At 44.5% G+C, this 19312-nt stretch overlaps 1 protein-coding gene across 1 annotated transcript in view; it reads left to right on the forward strand.

The window, feature by feature from the left end:
• The window catches only part of AGBL1 (AGBL carboxypeptidase 1), a 657523-nt gene that overhangs the window by 120811 nt on the left and 517400 nt on the right, over positions 1–19312 (forward strand). Inside the window, exon 16 of the mRNA XM_044232424.1 lies at positions 860–1013. Coding sequence (XP_044088359.1) covers positions 860–1013 — 154 coding nt within the window. The remainder of the gene's footprint in view (positions 1–859; positions 1014–19312) is intronic.

Below are 19312 nucleotides of genomic sequence, written 5' to 3' on the forward strand. Positions count from 1 at the left end.
TTTCATTTACCTAACAGGCTTGTCATTTGTCAAAAAAACAAGGTGGACAGTTTCCCCTTGGCTCTCGTAACTTCTCGATTATGGTGAAAACGTCAGCTCTTCAGCTGGAAGGATACATTTTGTGCAGTGACGTTCTTGGGCAGGAGGGGGCAGCTTCTCCCTCTGCTTACTGAGGTTACTACGTCGCTGTGCTCAGAGTGTGCAACGTGGGTGGGAGGAAATCTCTTAACCTCTTCCTGATCAGTGCCACTGTTTGAACAAGTGAAAATATAGGCAGAGGTCTTAAAGATTGTGGAGCTCTTAGTTCCAATGGCTAGCCCATTTCTGTAGCTTTCGGTGTTTTAAATGAGTGTGTGAATGGGAAGGTAGAAGAAGGAAATGAATCACTACCAGCTCATTGTTCTCCTCACCCAGCATCCCACGTGGATCCATGGTTCGTACTGTCCTTGGATGTGCTCACAACACTCTCCATATCTCTTGGTTCTAAAGTACCCCACGCTTCTGAAGTTCTCTGTCTCCTGTTCCCAAGCGTCCTGTCTTCGTGGCCACATTCTCTCCATATCGGGAAGCATGCTGTAGGCCTGCCCTCTTGCTTTGAGTGCGACTCGAAAACAGATACTCTCTATTGCGCAGACAGGTGTGAAAACTACATTTCCTGTTCAGCCTCCCTGACCGTCTAGCCAGTAGGAACAACCCCCTTGTTAATCATTTAATGCCTAATATTGGGCACACCAGATGAGCAAAAGGATGTCTAACCGAAGGGAGATAGATGATTATAAAACTCTGTTGCTGTTTTCTGTTGTTAGTGGTCAAAAATATTTCATGAACCATACTCGCTTCTGTTTCATCTCTGCTCCAGACTCACCTTGACACCCTGGAAAGAAGTGTGAACCCCAAGCAAGTCTACTTCCGCCAGGACGTTCTCTGCCAGACTCTGGGAGGGAATTCATGTCCACTGGTGACCATCACGGCCATGCCTGAGTCCAATAGTGCTGACCACCTGGAGCAGTTCCGTGAGTAAAAGATGACAACCCTCTTTGAAGATGTGGTGGTTATGGGGTGTCCTCACAGCCTGGGAATCTCCCTGTCCTGTTGGGATCAGAGGCTTCATAAAGGGCTGGGGATGGGTCTGTCTTATAGAAATGTACTCGCCACTCTTGGGACAACGGGAAGGCTAAATATTAACGTTGCCCTATTGTTAAAGGGAGAAAAAAATTGATTGCAAACTGTCAGGGAGAGGTACTGGTGTCACATTTTCCAGCCAGGCCCTCTTCTGCCCATAACCCACTGCGATTATACCGCTCCCAAGGCCAGGCAAGGGCTGGCAAGGAAGGAAGTTGAGTTTTGGAGCCCTGGCTGAAGAAGCCCCATCGTGGCTTGAACTGTCCAACCAAACCAGCACACGCGCGCGCGCACACACACACACACACACACACACTCGCGGCCCTGCAATGTTCCAGCCCTGTGTGCCAGTGTGACCTCCCTGTAACCAATTAGCTTGAAAAGGTGGCCTCTGGCATATCTTAGACCTTAGGTAGGCAAGAAAAACCCATCAGAATGAGGACTGCCTTGCAATACAGAAACATCTGCGCGATGAAAGAAAAGACGGGGGAGTAAAAACTCCAGCTGGTTCATCCCCAGAAGATGCAGCCTTCCCCGCTGCTGGGCTAACGGCCTTCAGGTGACTGTTGGGTGGATCCGGAATGTAATTTCTCGCATCCCGTCAGCATCTGACCATCGCGGCTTAGCAGCCTGGGTAATCAACCACCGATGATCCCGCCTGAATTAATGCCACCCGAAAATGCTATAATGAGTAGTCAGGGGTGTTCCAAAAATTCTCTTACCTGTTTTACGAATTTAAGAGCAATTTCTGTAACAGCCGCGGAGCCCTGGGCTCGCGCACGAGTAGTTTCTGGACGTTAGCGACAGCAGTCCTTCCGGCGCAGCCTTCGCTGGACGGTGTTGGTGTGAGACGGCGGGTCTGGGGAGCCTGTGTCCTTAGTGTCAGTGTCCGAGCGCGACCCGGGAGAGAACCCAGCGAGGGGTCAGCATGGAGCTGCCTCCACTTTGGCATTTTCGGGTACGCTGACCCTGGTGCACGTGCTGGTGTCAGAACTAGAGAGAGCCTTTCCCATGTTAAGGAGAGGACTTGCCATGTGGTAAAGATCCCTGAATAATTGGGCAGTCTGACATAGTTCCGTTAGTGAAAGAAAAGGCATTTCGGCACACCCTTCTAGGAGTCCGAGGAGGCTGGTTTCTCTCTGCTGCGTAAGATTAGTAATCCTAAGTGCATTCTCCTCTGTGTCTCTACAGTTTCTGCTCTTAAATGTGTGCCGAGGGGCATCGGGTTGGCTCAGCTGGTTGAGCTGCTGCCTCTTGGTTTTGGCTTAGGTCGTGGTCTCAGGGTCCTGGGATCGAGTCCTGCGTTGGGCTCTGCTCAGCAGGGGGTCCGAGTGGGGACTCTCTCTCTCCCTCTTCCCTACCCCCTGCTTCTCTCTCTCTCAAATGGGTAGATAAATCTTTTTTTTAAAAAAGTGCTGGTAGGTATAGCTGTTGTTCATTTTCAGAGGTATCGGAGGCCCTGGGTGGCTCAGTGGTGAAGCATCTGCCTTCGGCTCAGGTCATGATCTCGGGGTCTTGGGATCGAGTCCTGTGCCTGGCTTCCCGCTCAGCAGGGAGTCTGCTTCTCCCCCTCCCTACTTGTGTTCTCTTTCTCTTTCTCTCTCAAATAAATAAATAAATAAAATCTTTTATAAAAAAAGGGAATATCCCGCACAGGAGTGGGGAGGGCCCAGATGATGGTGCCATGATGCTGTTCATTTTCCTTGGGGCACAATAGACTTGCAAGTAAGTGGTGGTCATCAAGCTGAAACCAGAGCTCTGCCCCACAAGAGAGGATGGGGGAGAGCCCTTCTTCGTAGGTGTGCCAAATGCACAGTGGCCCAGGTCCCATGCTCAGAAGAAGGGCCAGGCACCTTGCTTCAGTTCTTAAAAAGGTTTTTCACAAGGGGCCCTGCGTTTTCATGTTGCAGTGGGTCCTGCAAATTGTGTAGCCAATCCTGGGACTAAGTTGAGGTCACACAGCTAAAGTGTGACAAAGCCTGGTGCCCTGCCTGTGCTACCATCCTTATCCTTTACTGCCAAGTCATGGAAGGTGAGTGGCAGCCTACCTTGCTAGTACCCTGAAAGTCGTCTTTGTGTGCACTGTGCAGTGGCTTGGTATCTTTTGTAATGATGGTCAAAGTCATCCATTTTACAGATGAGGTAAGTGGAGGCTTGGGGAGGTTCGATGGTAGTGCCCCATTAGTTTCCGATTTTGTTATTCTGATTCCAGAGTCCATACACACAACAGAACTCACACTAGGTTGACAACAAATAAGCGTATTAACCTCTTCCTGCTCACAGTGAATTTTATTTTCCTTTTCTAATCATGTGGAAACCTTCGTGTGGTGGGCGTTTCACATACTCTGGCAGGAAGACAGGGTGGAGAGAGGATTCAGAGCCGGCGGGTCCCAGTGCGGAGCTGCGGGGGCGTGGCTGGGCCGTCGTGCTGGGAACAGAGTCTCGGACCATGGGCTGCAGATCCTGGGCTACAGAATAAACTGCTTCCTTGGCAGGGTAGTGTGTGTGTGTGTACATATGTCATATGAATGTATGCCACTGCTGTGTTTCTGAGAGAGAAAAAAATCCAGCACGATATAAACACCACCTACCCTCCAAATTGCAACTATCCTTGCCTGTAAATCAGTAACAAAACCACTTAACTCCCTTTGAACCAAAAATGGGATGCCTTGCTTTGGGCAGGAAACTTACTTACCAAATGAGCCAGCACCTCAAGCCTCCCTCCAGGAGAGCCCCCGTTATGTCACCGGCTTCCCCCCTCCCAGAGACTAGGCCGTTTTCAGATCGCAGGTGTATTTAGCGGTGGTTTGGTAATTTCTGGTGTGGTGGCTGCCACTCACCAGAGGTGTTCGTGCCCTGAAAGACTTTCTTTCCCCTGTGTAGGATTATTGCTTTAGTATTTTATTTTATTTTACTTTATTTTATTTTATCTTAAGATGTTTTTTATTTGACAGAGAGAGAGGGAGCACACAAGCAGGGGGAGCAGCAGGCAGAGGGAGAAGCGGGCCCCTGCTGAGCAGGGAGCCCGATGCGGGACTCGATCCCAGGACGCTGGGGCCATGCCCCGAACCGAAGGCAGACGGAAGGCAGATGGCTAACTGACTGAGCCACCCAGGCATCCCCAGGCTTATTTTAGAAACCAAAGAAATAAAAGTGTGGCTCTGGGGCCCAGAGAGAAAGGCTCCTTACTTGAGGCTGTATCCCCTGGTGGTGGGGCCAAAAGTCCTGGACTTAGAGACGATCCGGACAATTTATTGATTACTTTTACTCCTTCCTGGGGTCTGGGCTCCAGGGAGTCTCCTTGAAGGATTAATTTGGTTTGATTTATTTTTCAAAAGAAATTTTTTTTTTTTAAAGATATTTTCCTGGAAACATTTCGCCTTATTTTCTTGATAAATATATTTTCAGCTCAGTGGTAGGCCAGCTTCCCTGGTGCATCTTTTCTCGCTGTCTGGAGAATTGAGGGGGGGCCGGTGCCTCCTCTTGGTGCTCCCAAGAGAGGAAACTCACTTCACACCTCAGAGCCAAAATGCTGCCAGAGCTCCAAGAGCAAAGTCACTCTCTGACCTTTTCAGTGCGACAGCGAACAGCGAAGTTGTCTGAGAAATTGCCCCCGAAATCATTACGGAGGAGACAGGCTTGAAGAGAAATTCAGGATGAAAGGAACCGTTGCAAAAGGACAAACAGTTCATCCTAGCTTCGGGCTCTCAGTGGTGGAGTCAGGGGGGAATTAGCAGGTCCAGGCCCTTGCTGCCTGGGAGGTTCCAGATGTTGGAGGAGCCCGGGGCCTTTGGGATTTGTAGAGCAGAGTGTGTGCGGAGTGAACAGCATCCGAAGGAAAGGGGCAGAGGCCCCGCTGGGTTGGAGCAGAAGGCCTCCCCCGAGCAGGTCTGGGGACAGGTGTGGCAGATGAGACCGATCCCAGAAGCTGCTGCTAGTGTTTTCGGAGACTAGGTTCCCTCGACTAGCGGTGATCCGGCATAATTACCCTTAGCATGGTCAGATCCTTCATACGTTCAAGTACAGTAAGTACTTGCATGAGCAGGTGCTTTGACTATGCAGCGTAGAAGTAGAGAGTTGAGAATTCATATTTTCTTAAGTTCATGTACTTTTCACAGACGGGGTGTGTGTGTCTGTGTGTGTGTGTGGTGTGCTTTTGGATTTGCAATGAAGGTCACTGTTTACTCAAACCCTAGTGAAAGTGAGTGAGAAACCCAGAGAGGAGAATGGTCGTGTGTCTCCGAGGCTGGGCCGTCCCCCAACCAGGCCTGCAGAAGGGCTGTCTCCGCGGCCTCAGACCTTCCTCTGCTTGCCGTTAGTTATCTGTATTTCAGGTGGCCAAGTTCAGGCTCACTTTGGTGAAAAAGCAGCCAGCTGCCAGGGTGGCAGGGGGTGCTCCGGGAAGAGACCCCAGGCTTCTCGCCCACAGTTCCAGGGCGGACCCCTCCTTCCGGAGCTGCCCTCATTGGGAGAGTCCTGGGAAAGGTGCATGAGGAGGACGCACCGCTTAGGAATGACCACCGTCATTTTGTTGACTTTTCCATTTCCTCCGCATTTCCCCCACAACCTCATATTCTAAATTACCATTTCAACCCAGAGGAGGTTGGGTCCCTTTCTAGTTTGGGGAGCTAGGTTTTTGTGATGGAGGCTTCCTTTTTTCCAGGGGCTTTATTGCCAAATTTCCCCCCTTTGGACAATGATGCATTCAGACGCTGCAGCAATATTGTCTTGGGCGCCTGGAGGCTCAGGGTCAGGTCCATGCCCACTCGGGTCATGATCTCAGGGCTGTGAGATCGAGCCCTGCGCTGGGCCCCACACTCAGCCGGGAGCCGCTTGAGCCGCCCCCCCCCCATCTTGTGCTTTCTCTCTCTCTCTCTTTCTCAAATCTCTCTCCCTTGCCCCTACCTCCCTCATGCTCTCTTTCTCTCTCTCTCTCTCTAAAACAAAGTAAAACAAAACAAAACAAAAAAACAGTGTTGTTGTCACTGGTCTCATGAGTTAACCAGAACGGAGGGACGAATCTGGGGGAATTTTCCAAGGGAAGACACCACTCTCTTATTAGAAACTCTCATCTTGAAGTGACTCGTCACTGGCTGACTCAGTGACTCCCAAGAAGCCAGGAAACAGCAAAGGTGGATGGGAGGGGGCGGACCTGCTATTTTTGGCCTCCGCAGACACCTCCAGCCTGCATCGTCACCGAGAGGAGCAGAGCGTAACCTTTGTGTGTTTCCGGAGGTGAGACATGTCACTGCACCGCCAGGGTCTCCTGTGGGCACGCGCTGTTCTTTCCGGGGGGGCTGAGCTGGGGGAGGCAAGAAGCTGCATCTGTGGTCGTTCAAGAACACCTTTCTTTTCTTTTCTTAAAAATATTCTCACAAAAAGCAATGTTCTATTCAGCCTGCCATTATGCTAAAAGCTTTTCCTTGGAAGACAATAGCTGTTCTCAGAAAAAAGATTTACACGGGGTCCCGAGGGTATAATGAGCTACCACACGGCACCTGCCTGGGGTTGGGAGTTGTCACTTGTAAGTGGTTTTAAATTAGAACAGAGTGGAAAAATACACAGTTACAGAGTTCCCCTCTTGGCTTCTTTGCAAATCATTTTGCATCCTCTCCGGCCTTTATTTCTTTTCAAGACACCTGATCAGGTATGCTGGGGAGGGTGAGAAGGGACAGAGCGGTCCAAGGAAAACAGAAACTTGAGTGAAGTGAAAACCTCTTCCTCAGAGAGTTTTTTTTTTTTTCTCCCTCACCCTCCTAGCCCCCACCAGATGTGTAGGGCCAAGGATTATTAAGGGATCACTAAATGTTAGAGCTTAGCAATCTGTAAAGACCACTGAGTTCAGATTTCTTACTTCCCAGGGGAGGGACTGAAGCCAGGGCTTGGCCTGACCTGTGTAGGGCACCTCGCTGGCTGATGGCAGGGGTGGCCCAAGGCCTTAGATCTCTCGTCTCCTGGTGGGATCCTTTTCTTTTCCTTCTCTGTAAAGCACTGCTTCTGACAAATATTAGAACTAACAAATGAGCTCTAAGAACATAAAGACTTCTCTCTGTGGACGTCTTTAGAATATAAGGAGTTAGAAGGGAGACACTGAACTGTGCCCTTTCCTTGTCAGGGGATTTCTGTCTCTTCAGGCAACCAGGCCTAGGACCCATGGAAGGTATTAGGAATATGAAGGTAAATACTATTTAATCCTCATCGTTGGGCACTCAGAACCTATGTGTCAGGTAGGGAAGGAGTGTGTGTATGTAAGTCTTGCTAACAGGACATCATGATATGCAGGTTAGCCCAGACCCCGAGGGATAAACACAGGTCATTGCAAGCAGACAGAAGATAGCATTTACCTGCGTGGTAGAATGTGATTCTGTTGGGGGCTTATACCCATAAGGGCGAGCTGTGTAAATCCCGTGTGTGTGGTAGTCTTCTGCTGACACAGCTGTCAAAGAAACCTCTGTCAGAAATGCTCAGAACCATTTGAAGACCTATTTGTATCTCTCTTGAGAAGACATGACAGAGGGAATACATAGAACACATCCAAACCATCTTAAATTTGTCCTCGTCTTTCTTCCTGTTATGGGTCTGTGTATACTTAAATAGGGGGTCACTATAACCCCCTCCCTTTTTCAGTACAAATCCTCAAACCTATGACATTTTGACTGGCCGACTGTCTCCTTTCTGCTTCCCATTTTCACCTCAGCAGTCCAAGAAAAGGAAGGCTACAGATCCTCTTTCCTTCCAAGGCTGGTTGCAGGGAGTGCGGAAGATTATAAAACCTTTCAGTTGAAGAGCTTTGCTTATTCCCCACCATGTAAGTATTTGGGTCTCACAAAGTTTCTACATAATACCATTTGGCCCTCAGAGTTCCCTTGTGAGCTGAGGAAGAGAATAGTTATGATGCCCGTTGTATATTGATAAAACCGAAGCTCAGTGACATTTCATCTGTATCTAGAAGTCAGACTGCCACATGCAGAGAAATGGGGGTGGGGAGTGTCTTATTTATTCGTTTCTTTATTTATTTGAGAGACGGTGTGCATCCGGGGAGAAGGAAGACAGTTGTTTTTTTTTTTAAAGATTTTATTTATTTATTTATCAGAGAGAGAGATCACAAATAGACAGAGAGGCAGGCAGAGAGAGAGGAAGGGAAGCAGGCTCCCTGCTGAGCAGAGAGCCCGATGTGGGACTCGATCCTAGGACCCTGGGATCATGACCTGAGCCGAAGGCAGTGGCTTTAACCCACTGAGCCACCCAGGCTCCCCAAGGAAGACAGTCTTAAGCAGACTCCATGCTGAGCACAGAGCCCAACGTGGGGCTCGATCTCATGACCCTGAGATCAAGCTCATGACCCTGAGACCATTATTTTTCCTGTTAGGAAGTGTCTCCTGTAGGCAATGATGGGCAATAGGATGTTATTAAGATCAGATTCGTTTTGGAGGAAAATTCTGTGGCAGTAACGTGGAGGGAAGTCCAGAGTGAGGGAGAAGTCAGGTGACATGGTCCCTGGCACAGAGGAATTTTTACACATGTAGACCCTAGATTCAGACTCACTAGGTGTGGGGGAGGAGTTCTCTAATCTTGGCTCTGCCATTTATCAGCTTGGTGGTCTTGAAAAGGGTGCTCAGACACTCTGTGCCCTGGTTTCCCTGTTTATAAACTATGAATAATAACTAGTACCTTCTTCCTGGGGCAATCTGAAGTTTGTAAAGGGCTTGGAGCAGGGCCTGGCCCTCAGTGAGTGCCCCAGAAATAACCAGAAGTGGTTAGTCATCCAGACGGGTGAGGAGGTCTTCAAGGAGGATACGTCTATGGAAATGGGAGGGAAGGGTCCGGATGTACAAGAGATGTCTCCGTTAGAAGTGAGAGGTCTCGGTGATTGGTCGGGACTAGGCACAGAGTGGAAGTATTTTGACTCTGGTTATGGGTGCACAGTGTAATGCCAACCAAGGCCTACAAGAGAACCAGAGCTTCCGTGGGGGCTGAAGGAATTCAGTTTTGGAAATGTTCATTTTCAGAGGCCTGCAAATTACATAAAAAGTCAGGCTAAACATAATTATAAAGTCAGTATGCTATAAAATATCCTCTATTTCAGAGGGAAATAAAATTTGTATTACCTGAACAATTTTCTCAATTAGCTGGGGTACTAAAAGTTGACTCTGTGTGGTTACTGAGGCAGGAACACATACTCTGTTCCTTTGACATCAATCACAGAACTTTCTATTGTGTAAGGATGCTCGTGAGCTAGAATTAATAGCTTTTAAGGGAATTAACTCCTTTACACAGTATGTACACATGATTCATTGTTCACAAAACAGCTCTGCGAGGTAAAGAAAAAAAAAAGAATTGTATTTATTATCTTCCTTTTTTGGTGGTAGAAATTGAGGCCCTGGAAAGTCCTATGAGGAGGAAAGGCCGGAACTCTAGTTGCTCCCAAAACCATCTGGAACGTAAGCCCCGTATTCTGCCACCTGTTTCAGCCGTCCAATAATGAGAGAAAATCCTCTGCCTTCAAGATGCAATTCCTTATATGTAGGGAAGGGTTGTTTACACCGCAAGTCAGGTGTGTTAGATTTCTCCAGATGTATGAGTGCATACATGGTCATGTGAACATTAATGACTATTGTGATGTTCCTACGATCTCAGTTATACCTCCTCTGCAAGGGTCCACACGCCTTTCTAACCTTCACTTACCATTTGTCACTCAGAACCTTCACCCACACTCTGTTCATTGAACACAGCATCCTAGCTGCGTCCCCTGGGCCTCTCTGCGTGTGCTGTTTCCTCTGAATAGAACCCTTTTTCTCCATAGCTTGACATGGTTGCTTTCTTCTTGTGATGGACTCTCTGCCTTGCTGGATCATTGTATTGAAAGGGACTCGTCCTTCCAGAGCCCCTGATCACGGGCCCCTGCTCTGTTTCCCTCATGGCCCTGTCGCATCCACGAGAGCACAGACTGTGTGTCACAGTTTGTCTCCACTGTTTCTCTAGGGCCTTAGACACCCTGAACACAACAGGCGTGCGCTCAGTGTTTACTACACAAATACATGAAATCCAGGTGTCTGTTCTTGTTAGCACCCACAGTTGTAGGGCCTCTAACCTTCCTTAAGAAAGAGAAGTTTCCTCTTTCCTGTTTCTTGGGGTACCCAAGGGGAGCCTCAGATTGGCTCCTAAAGCAGCCATGGCCTGCAGTCGACACTGATGGGCCACTCCGTTCTCCCTGACGGTTGGCCTTGGTTGCCTGCTGTCCCTGCTGTCGTGAAGGGACCCTCGCAGTGTCATGGCTGGGTTTCCAGAGAGCTGGATCCAGACTCTGTGCCACACCTTGACATCGCTTGTCACAAAGTCTCCCCGAGTTTCCTTTGGTAATAGCTCCTTCTTCACTGGCTAAGCGGGGACCAGGTGGCAGCCAGGGCCCGTTATCCGGGTACTTTTCTCTCTCAGGGTCCTTGTGCCTAAGGAACAAACACTAATCCAAACTTCTTTGTCCTCCAGACCTCCATGCAAAGGTTTTCATGTCTGTCAACACATGCTCGGGAAAGAGGCTCATCACCAACCCACCAGCTTCCAAAACAGTCAAACCCATGCTGTCAGGCTGTGTTAACCGGATGATACTTTGACACCTATGTTTCGGGGAAGTCTCACAACACGACCATGAACGTGTTATTAAATTTCGCATTAAGATACGTGGTTTTTAATATAACAAAAACAACGCAATTTATTTTTATGGATATTTACATATGTAGAAAAAGTGTAGAACCATGGTGAAAAAAGATACGGGTTCAAGACAGCGACACTGTCTGAGGATAGAGCAGAAGGAGAAAGAGAAATGTCTCTTAAATCTGTTTGGAAGTTTTATATTTTTCTTGTGGGGGGGGTAGTTTGTATTTTTTTTTTTTTTAAGATTTATTTGCTTTATTTTTATTTTTTATTTTTCTAAAGATTCTATTTATTTTAGAGACAGAGAGTGTGACCAGGGAGGGGGCAGAGGGGGAGGGAGAGCGAGGGACTTGGAAGCAGACTGTGTTGAGCGTGGAGCCCGATGTGGGGCTCGATCCCATCACCCCGAGATCATGGCCTGAGCAGAAACAGAGGCAGTCACCTCACCGACGGAGGCACTCAGGTGCCCCGGAAATTTGTATTTCTCAAAAGAAAAGAGTTGTAAGGAAAATCTGCCAAACTGTCGACTTTCCTATCTGTATGGGTAGGTACCTGGATGTCTGTCATATAATTTTCGTAGCGTCTCCAACTATATTTATATTTCCTTTTTAAAATTTAAAAGTTAAATTAGAAAGTGCCAACATGTCATCCTTGTTGAAGAAGTTGGTAAATTAGAGTAGAATGTGAAAATAACCTCATATTTCTCCTGTTACTTCTCACGAAGCAACGGCTGCTGACAGTCTCGTGTTTATTTTTCACAACACATGCACGTGTGCACGTACACACTCACACAGAGACACAGAAACTCATAAATACTAAGTCTTAAAATTAAGATAAAATGGACTTACTTTCATTAGCCTCCTGACAGTTCCGTCCTGTGGAGGCCTGAATTGCTTCCCCAGGAATTCTGAGAATTGACAGCCTCACCAGGTTCTATGCCATCAGTTTAAACAATCTCCAAAGAGGGGCAGGCTCACGTCATGATCACAGGGTCCTGGGATCGAGCCCCACATCGGGCTCTCTGCTCAGTGGGGGGCCTGCTTCCCCCTCTCTGCCTGCCTCTCTGCCTACTTGTGATCTCTGTCTGTCAAATAAATAAATAAAATCTTTAAAAAAAAAAAAAGGAGGTTTCCTCCTCTATGGCTCCATTAACAATGGATTTATCAATCTTCTACATTTTCTTACCTATTAGTAAAAATGACACCAGAGATCCCTCTCTCATACACCATTTCATTTTTTTTCCATACACCATTTCAATGTTATTTTAGTTTGAATTTCTTTGAGTGTAACTCAGGTGGTCCATACTTTTAAAAAACGATTTGTCATTTATATTTCTTCTTAACATTTTTAAAATAACATAATTGGCACATGATGTTACATTAGTTTTAGGTATCCATCATACTGATTTGACAAGTTTTTTTCTGATACGTTATTAGATGGTCTCTTTCTAAATGATTTATTTGGAACTGTTTGCATAGTAAGTATATTCTTTTTTTGTTAAACAGTAATTCATTCATTCTGCAGATATTTACTGAGTATATTGATGTTGCTCTGAGCACTGAGGATAGGGTGTTTAGCAGGTATGTTCTTTTTAGTCTGTCACTTTTTAAAACTTTGCTTTTTTGCCCAATTTTCATGGAGTGTCCTCTAACAGGATTTTCCTTTATACTTGTCACAGTAATGTGTTTGGGCGAAATTTCCCATTTTAAAGATGGTAGAAGTAAGACCCAGTGCATTGAAGTGACTTGTGCAGGGTTGTGTAGCTCTCCAGTGCAGAGCAAGAAACTGGAATCTAGGTCTTCTGTAATTAGGCAAAGTGCTTTATTTTTAATGTAATACTTAGAAAAGAATTTATATAACATACAGGTCTAGATTAGAGAATAACGATAAGGTACAGTATTGAACACCCAATTTAAGAAACACAATATGGTGCATATTTTAGCTCTCCTGTGACTCCTTCTGCAATGACTCCCCACCGTTCCTGCCTCAGAGTAACTGTTACTCTGAACTGTGGATTAAATGGTCTCTTGTTTCTCCTTATATTTTTAAATCACATTTTTACATCTCTCTAAACAGCCTCTTACTGAGTTTTCCTGTTTAGGGCTCTACCTATACAACCTGTATTGCGACTGGCTTATCTTGTTAAGCACGTTGGAGATTGAACCATGTTGATATGTTTGAGTCGGTACCTGAGTCATTCATTTCTCGTAGCTGTATAATATTCCTGCGTTAGAATTTAGGTCAGTTTATCCATTTTACTGTTGGTGGCTAGTTGGAATGTTCCCAGGTTGTGTTTTTCTGTTACAGATAGAGCCAAGAGTATATTACCATGGGCGTGGTTCCTAATGCATGGGCAAGAGTTATCTAGTATAGGTAATTCCAGTGACAGAATCGTAGGGTATCCTTTCGTTCAACTTGGTAAGGCCAGAGTTCTCAGGAATGGTTGTACCAGTTTGTACTCCCACAGTGTATGAACATGCCTATAGTGTCACACCTTCCCCAGGACTTGGTATCGTCTCACTTTAATTTTTGCCAGTCCAATCAGTCATGTTCAGCAGTATCCCACTGTGATTTTAATAAGGATTTCCCTCATGCCTAGTGACATTAAGCATCTTTTTTATATATTTAGGGGCCATTTATATTTTCTTTCCTTAAATATCTCGTTCATCTCAGTTCTGTGAAATGACCCATTTCCACTGGGTAGTTGGATTTATAAATTCAGTATAGCATAAATATATATATGTCTAATCTACTTAATCTTTGCTATTGTCTTGATGAGATTATTGATTATTTATGTTGCCATTATTTCAGGATTGGCTTTATTACAGTGTAATTTATAGCAGGAACGTAGACCTCTCTTAGGTGTACCATTAGGCGAATATTTAAAGTGTATGCAGGGACTCTGGGTGGCTCAGGTAAGCGTCTGACTCTTGATTGCAGCTCAGGTCTTGGTCACGGCAGTGAGTTCAAGCCCTGTGATCTGCTCCACATTGGGCATGGAGCCTACTTAAAAAAAAACAAACATGTATGCAGTCATGTGACCACCATCACAATAAAGAGCCCTAATATTTTTTCATCTCAGAAATTTTCTTTGTACCCCTTTGTGCTCAGTCCTTCCCTCTTCTCTCCCTAGCCCTGGCAACCACTGATTTTTGTTCATACAATTTTGCTTTTATCAGAATGCCATACAGGTGGAGTATGCGGTGTTTTGGCCATCTTCTTTCACTTAGTATAGTGCTCATGAGATCTTGTTGTTTGCGTGTGTCAGTCACTCATTCCTTTTTACTGTTGAGTATTATTTTTTTGAGTGGATATGCCATGGTTTGCTTTCCGTTCATCAGTAGGTAGACATGTGGGTTGTTTCCAGCCTGGCTATTACAGATAAAGCTGCTATTAACACATACAAGTCTTTCAGTGAACTTTTTTTTTTTTCATTTATATTGGGTAAAGAAGTGTGTATGTTTAAATTTCTAAGAAAGTTCCCAATTTTGCAAACTGGTGGTTCTTCCAAAGCGTTTCATTCCTGTCAGCATTATATGAGAGTCCCAGTTGGTTAATATCCTTGCTAGTACTTTGTATTTGTATTTTTTTAAAGGTTTTATTTATCAGCTAGAGATCACAAGTAGGCAGAGAGGCGGGCAGAGAGAGAGAGAGGGGGAAGCAGGCTCCCTCCTGAGCAGAGAGCCTGATGCGGGGCTTGATCCCAAGACACTGGGATCATGGCCTGAGTCGAAAGCAGAGGCTTTAACCCACTGAGTCATCCAGGTGCCCCTGTATTTTTATTTTTAAAATTTTACCATTTCTAGTAGGTGTGAAATAGTTATTTCACTGTTCTTGACTTTGTATTTCCTTAGCAATTAATGATTTACTGGAATATCTGTTAAAATTTTTTGCCCATTTTCTTATTAGGGTTGTTTGCCTTATGATTGAGTCAAAAGATTTCTTTATTCCGGATACAGATTTTTCATCAGATATGTGTTTTGCAAATATCTTTTCCTGATCTGTGAGTTGATTTTCATTTTCTTAAAAGTCTCCTAAGAAGTGGAAATTTTAAAATGATGGCATTCTATGGCCATTTGTCATTTTTTTAAAAGTTTAGGGTTAGTGCTTTCTATGTTGTAGATAAGAATTACTTACTTGACCCAGTGGTTGTTTACAGGATATTTTTACCCTTCAGGAGAAAATTGGCCATATCTGTAGACATTTCTGATTGCCACACTGGAGAGGTTACTGTCATCTAGAGTGAAGAGTCCAGAGATGCTACTGAATGGTCCTGTAATACACAGGACAGTCCCCCACAACCCACCCCAAAGTGTTAATAGTGCCGAGTCAAAGAAACCTGTGCCTACACCAAGGTCACAGAATTTTTATTCTAAAGTTTTACTTTATTTTTTTAAAGATTTTATTTATTTGAGAGAAAATGAGAGAGAACATGAGAGTGGGTGAGGGGCAGAGGGAGAAGCAGACTCCCCACTGAGCAGGGAGCCCGATGCAGGGCTTGATGCCAGGACCCTGGGACCCTGACTTGAGCTGAAGGCAGTCACTTAACGGACTGAGGTCCCTGTTCTAAAGTTTTAAAATAGTGTTAAGTTCTGCATTTAAGTATATCTGTCAAGGTGATTTTAGTTTATACTATGAGACGTGGATGAAGAACTCAGGTTCTTCTCTTTTTTTTTTTTTTTCTCTTTAAGAAAGCCTCCTGAGATTTTGAAATTTTAGAGGAATTGAAATCTTAACAATATTGTTTTTTCCTACTCATGAACATCGCATATCTCTCCATTTACTTAGGCCTTCTTTAATGTTAATGTAGTGTTTAGTATAAACTTCTTACATATATTTTTTTAGATGTATTTCGATGTATTTCACCTTTGATGCTATGGTAAGTGGCAAACATTTTCATTTTTTATTGGTAGTATATGAAGCTGCAATTGGTTTTTGTGTATCAACTTTGATTCATGTGACTTTGCTATCATTTTTCTTCCAGTAGTTTTTCGGGTAGTTTTTTTTTTCTTTTTTAATTTTTAGCATACAACATGTGCATGTTGACTGTGAACAAAGAATTTTATTTCTTTTTGTTCATTTTCTATTTTTAAATTTTTTCTTGCCTTATAATGCTGCTTGCAGACTCCAATATAATATTTAATAAGGTGGTGAGAGGAGATACTATTTCTTGTTATAGATTCGAGAGGGAAATGAGTCATTTACCATTAATGGTATTATTAGTAGCTCTTTCATAGATACCCTTGAAAAAGTTGAGTTGTGTTTTTAGTTTGCTGAGAATTTATATAAACTTGTGATTTTTTTCCTTTTTAACCTGTTCATTTGTTGCATTATAGTTTGATTTTCACTTGTTGACCCCACCTTGTTTTTTATTTTATTTTTAATTTTAATTCCAGTATGGTTAATATACAGTGTTATATTAGTTTCAAAGGTATAGCGTAGTGATTCTGCAGTTCCGGGTATTACTCAGTGCTCATCAAGATGAGTGGACTTGGGGTGCCTGGGTGGCTCAGTGGGTTAAAGCCTCTGCCTTCGGCTCAGGTCATGATCCCAGGGTCCTGGGATCGAGTCCCGCATCGGGCTCTCTGCTCAGCAGGGAGCCTGCTTCCCCTTCTCTCTGCCTGCCTCTCTGCCTACTTGTGATCTGACAAATAAGTAAATAAAATCTTAAAAAAAAATGAGTAGACTCTTTTGAGAAAAACTCCATTTAGTTGGAATATGTTTGCACCATGTTTATGAGGAATATCGATTTGTAGTTTCGTTTCTTTGCAATATATCTATTTTTAAAGGTTTGTTTATTTGAGAAAGAGGAATAGACGTAGCAGGAGAGAGAAAATTAAGCAGACCCTGCACTTGGCGTGGTGCCTGATGCAGGGCTCGATCTCACCACCCTTGAGATCATGACCTGAGCTGAAACCAAGAGTCAGACCATTAAGCCACGGCACCAGCCAGGCGCCCCTTCCTGCAATATCTTTATATGGTTTGGGTATCCGCGTAATGCTAGCTTCAGAAAATGAATTGGGAAGTGTTTTTATATTGTGGTAGTCTGGCTAAGGCCCTTCCTCTTCCCAAGACATTCATATCCTAATGAATCCTAATCCCTATTCATGTCCTGGAGCTTGTGAAAAATACCTTATATGGCAAAGACTCTGTAGATATGATTGATTAGGTTAGGGGTCCCGAGATGAGGAGACTGTACTGGATTATCTGGGTGGGGCCTCAGTGCCATCACAAGCAGGTTTGTAAGTGAGGGGGAGGAGGAGATTGCAAAGAGAAAGGTCATGGGGCAGAAGCAGAGGCGCCAAGAGAAGATGCTGCTCTAGCGTCTTTGAAGACACAGGAAAGGGTCACCGTGTCAGGAATGAAGGAATGGAGCTCTAGATGCTAGAAAAGGCCAGGAAATGGATTCTTTCCTAGAGCCTCCTGTAGGGGCATCATCCTGGCAACCCGCTGGTTTTGGCTCACTGAAACTGGTTTCATACTTCTTGAACTTCAGAACTGCATACAAGAATTAATTTGTGTGGTTGTTTTAAGCCACCTAATTTGTGGTAATTTGGTATAGCAGTCATAAGGAATTAATGCATATTATCTCTTATACTCTTACCCTTTTGAGTCTATATTGTTTATTTTAGATCCAATTTTTCACCTGAAAATTTTCCTTCTTTCTGAAGATCTTTAATATTTCTTGTATTTTGGCAGATCCATAAGCAATAACTTTTTGAGCTTTTATTTTTATGAAAAAAAAAAAGTTTTTCTATTTCCTTTTATTTTGGAACCATTTTTTGTTTTGTTGTTTTGTTTGTTTTTATTTGTTTGTTATTTTATTTATTTGTTTGTTATTTTAAACCCCTGAGTTTGGAATTCTAGGTTGGCAGTCTTTTTTTTTTTTTCCTTTTAGTATGTTAAGTATAATGTCTTCTGGCTGCGTAATTGCTGGTAAGAACTATGCTATAATTCTTATCTTTGCTTCTCCCTCTTCATTATTTTAGTTTTTCTCTGGTTGTCCTCAGTTTTTATCAGTTTGACTCTGATCTATGTGGGTGTGATGTATACATGTGGATGTATCTGTCATTTCTGTATCACTTCAAAGTTCTCTGAGCTACTTGTACCGGTGACTCATTTTTCATTAATTTTTGAAAAATCCCAGCCTTTATCTCTTCTGAATGTGTATTCTGCCTCATTCTGTCTTTCTGTGCTGGGACCCTGATTATATATGTGTTAGACCCTTTTGTATTATCCCACAGTTCTTGAATGCTTTGTTCTGTTTTTTTCTTTCATCGCACCTCCCTCCCCCGCTTGTTTGGTTTTGCAGAATTTTATTGGCCTTCCTTTAAATTCACTGATTGTTTCATTTTCTACCCAGTTTCCCAACATGCCCGCCAAGAACATTCATATCTGACACAATTTTTAAAAATTTATAGAATATCCACTTGGCTCTTTTTTAAAAAAGATTTTTTTAAAAAATTATTTTAGAGGGACAGAGCATACAGGCAAATGGGGGAGAAGGGCAGAGGGAAGGAGGGAGAGAAAGAGAACTTTTAGGCGGATTCCCCACTGATCACAGAGCCTGACATGGGCCTTGAACTTAGGACCCTTAGCTCATGACCTGAGGTGAAACCAAGAGGTGAACCACCCAGGTGCCCCTTGACTCTCTTTTTATAGTTTCCTTCTCCTTGTTAAAATTCCCCATCTGGTCATTTACATTTTCCTTCTTTTGCATGTGATCCTTAACATAGTAATCATATTTCTTCGAAAGTCCCTATTTAATAATTTTAGCATTGAACTCTTCTCTGAGCTTGTTTCTGCTTTGTATCTTGGTAGTGTTTTGTTTTGTTTGTTTTTAATTGAATGGTATTCAGCAGGTGTGGGAGAACAGCAGAGAATGAGACCAACACTATGTACATTCAGAAATGGATCTGCCTCTTTCTGTCCATGTGGAGTGCGGTGGATCTGGTCAGGAGAGGGTTTTGATCTCCTCGTTACTGTTAGCATGCGGCAGGCTTCCGTTTCCTCCAGTGGTAGTTGCTATTGTCATGCAGGTGGCTAAGAGTCTACTAGGAAGGGCTGCAGGGGGTGGGGGTGGGGGGAGCTCAGTGTTCCCGCCCCTCCACCCGGAGCCCTCTCCAGTACGTCTGCCTTACAGAGGACCTAAGGCTCCGCACACTGTTTCCCTCCCCAGGGAAAGACAATTTCTGCGTCTACCCCTATCTCAGAAGCACAGGTACTATCCAAGGTTCTGAGGGAGAGAGGGGCTGCTCCTCCCACAGCAGTGGGAGGTTTTGCTTTGTAGGAGAGAATCCTAAGAAGCTGGTGGTGTTTTTTCTTGTCCATCAACAGCAACTGACCTTCCACTTGCCTGTGCCACTGTGTTTGCCTGTAGGGGGAGCTCTTCTCACTCTCCTGCCCTACAGCGGATCCAAACAGAAGAGGATACAAGTTAGCGTGAGCTCCCCTTGTGTTCTGTGGATTCTAGTTCACACACAGTCCCACACATGGCTTTTAGGAATCTCAAAAAATTTTACTTTCTAATGAAGCAGTC

Source organism: Neovison vison, chromosome 13 (genome assembly GCF_020171115.1).
Source record: "Neovison vison isolate M4711 chromosome 13, ASM_NN_V1, whole genome shotgun sequence".
Lineage (NCBI taxonomy): Eukaryota > Metazoa > Chordata > Mammalia > Carnivora > Mustelidae > Neogale > Neogale vison.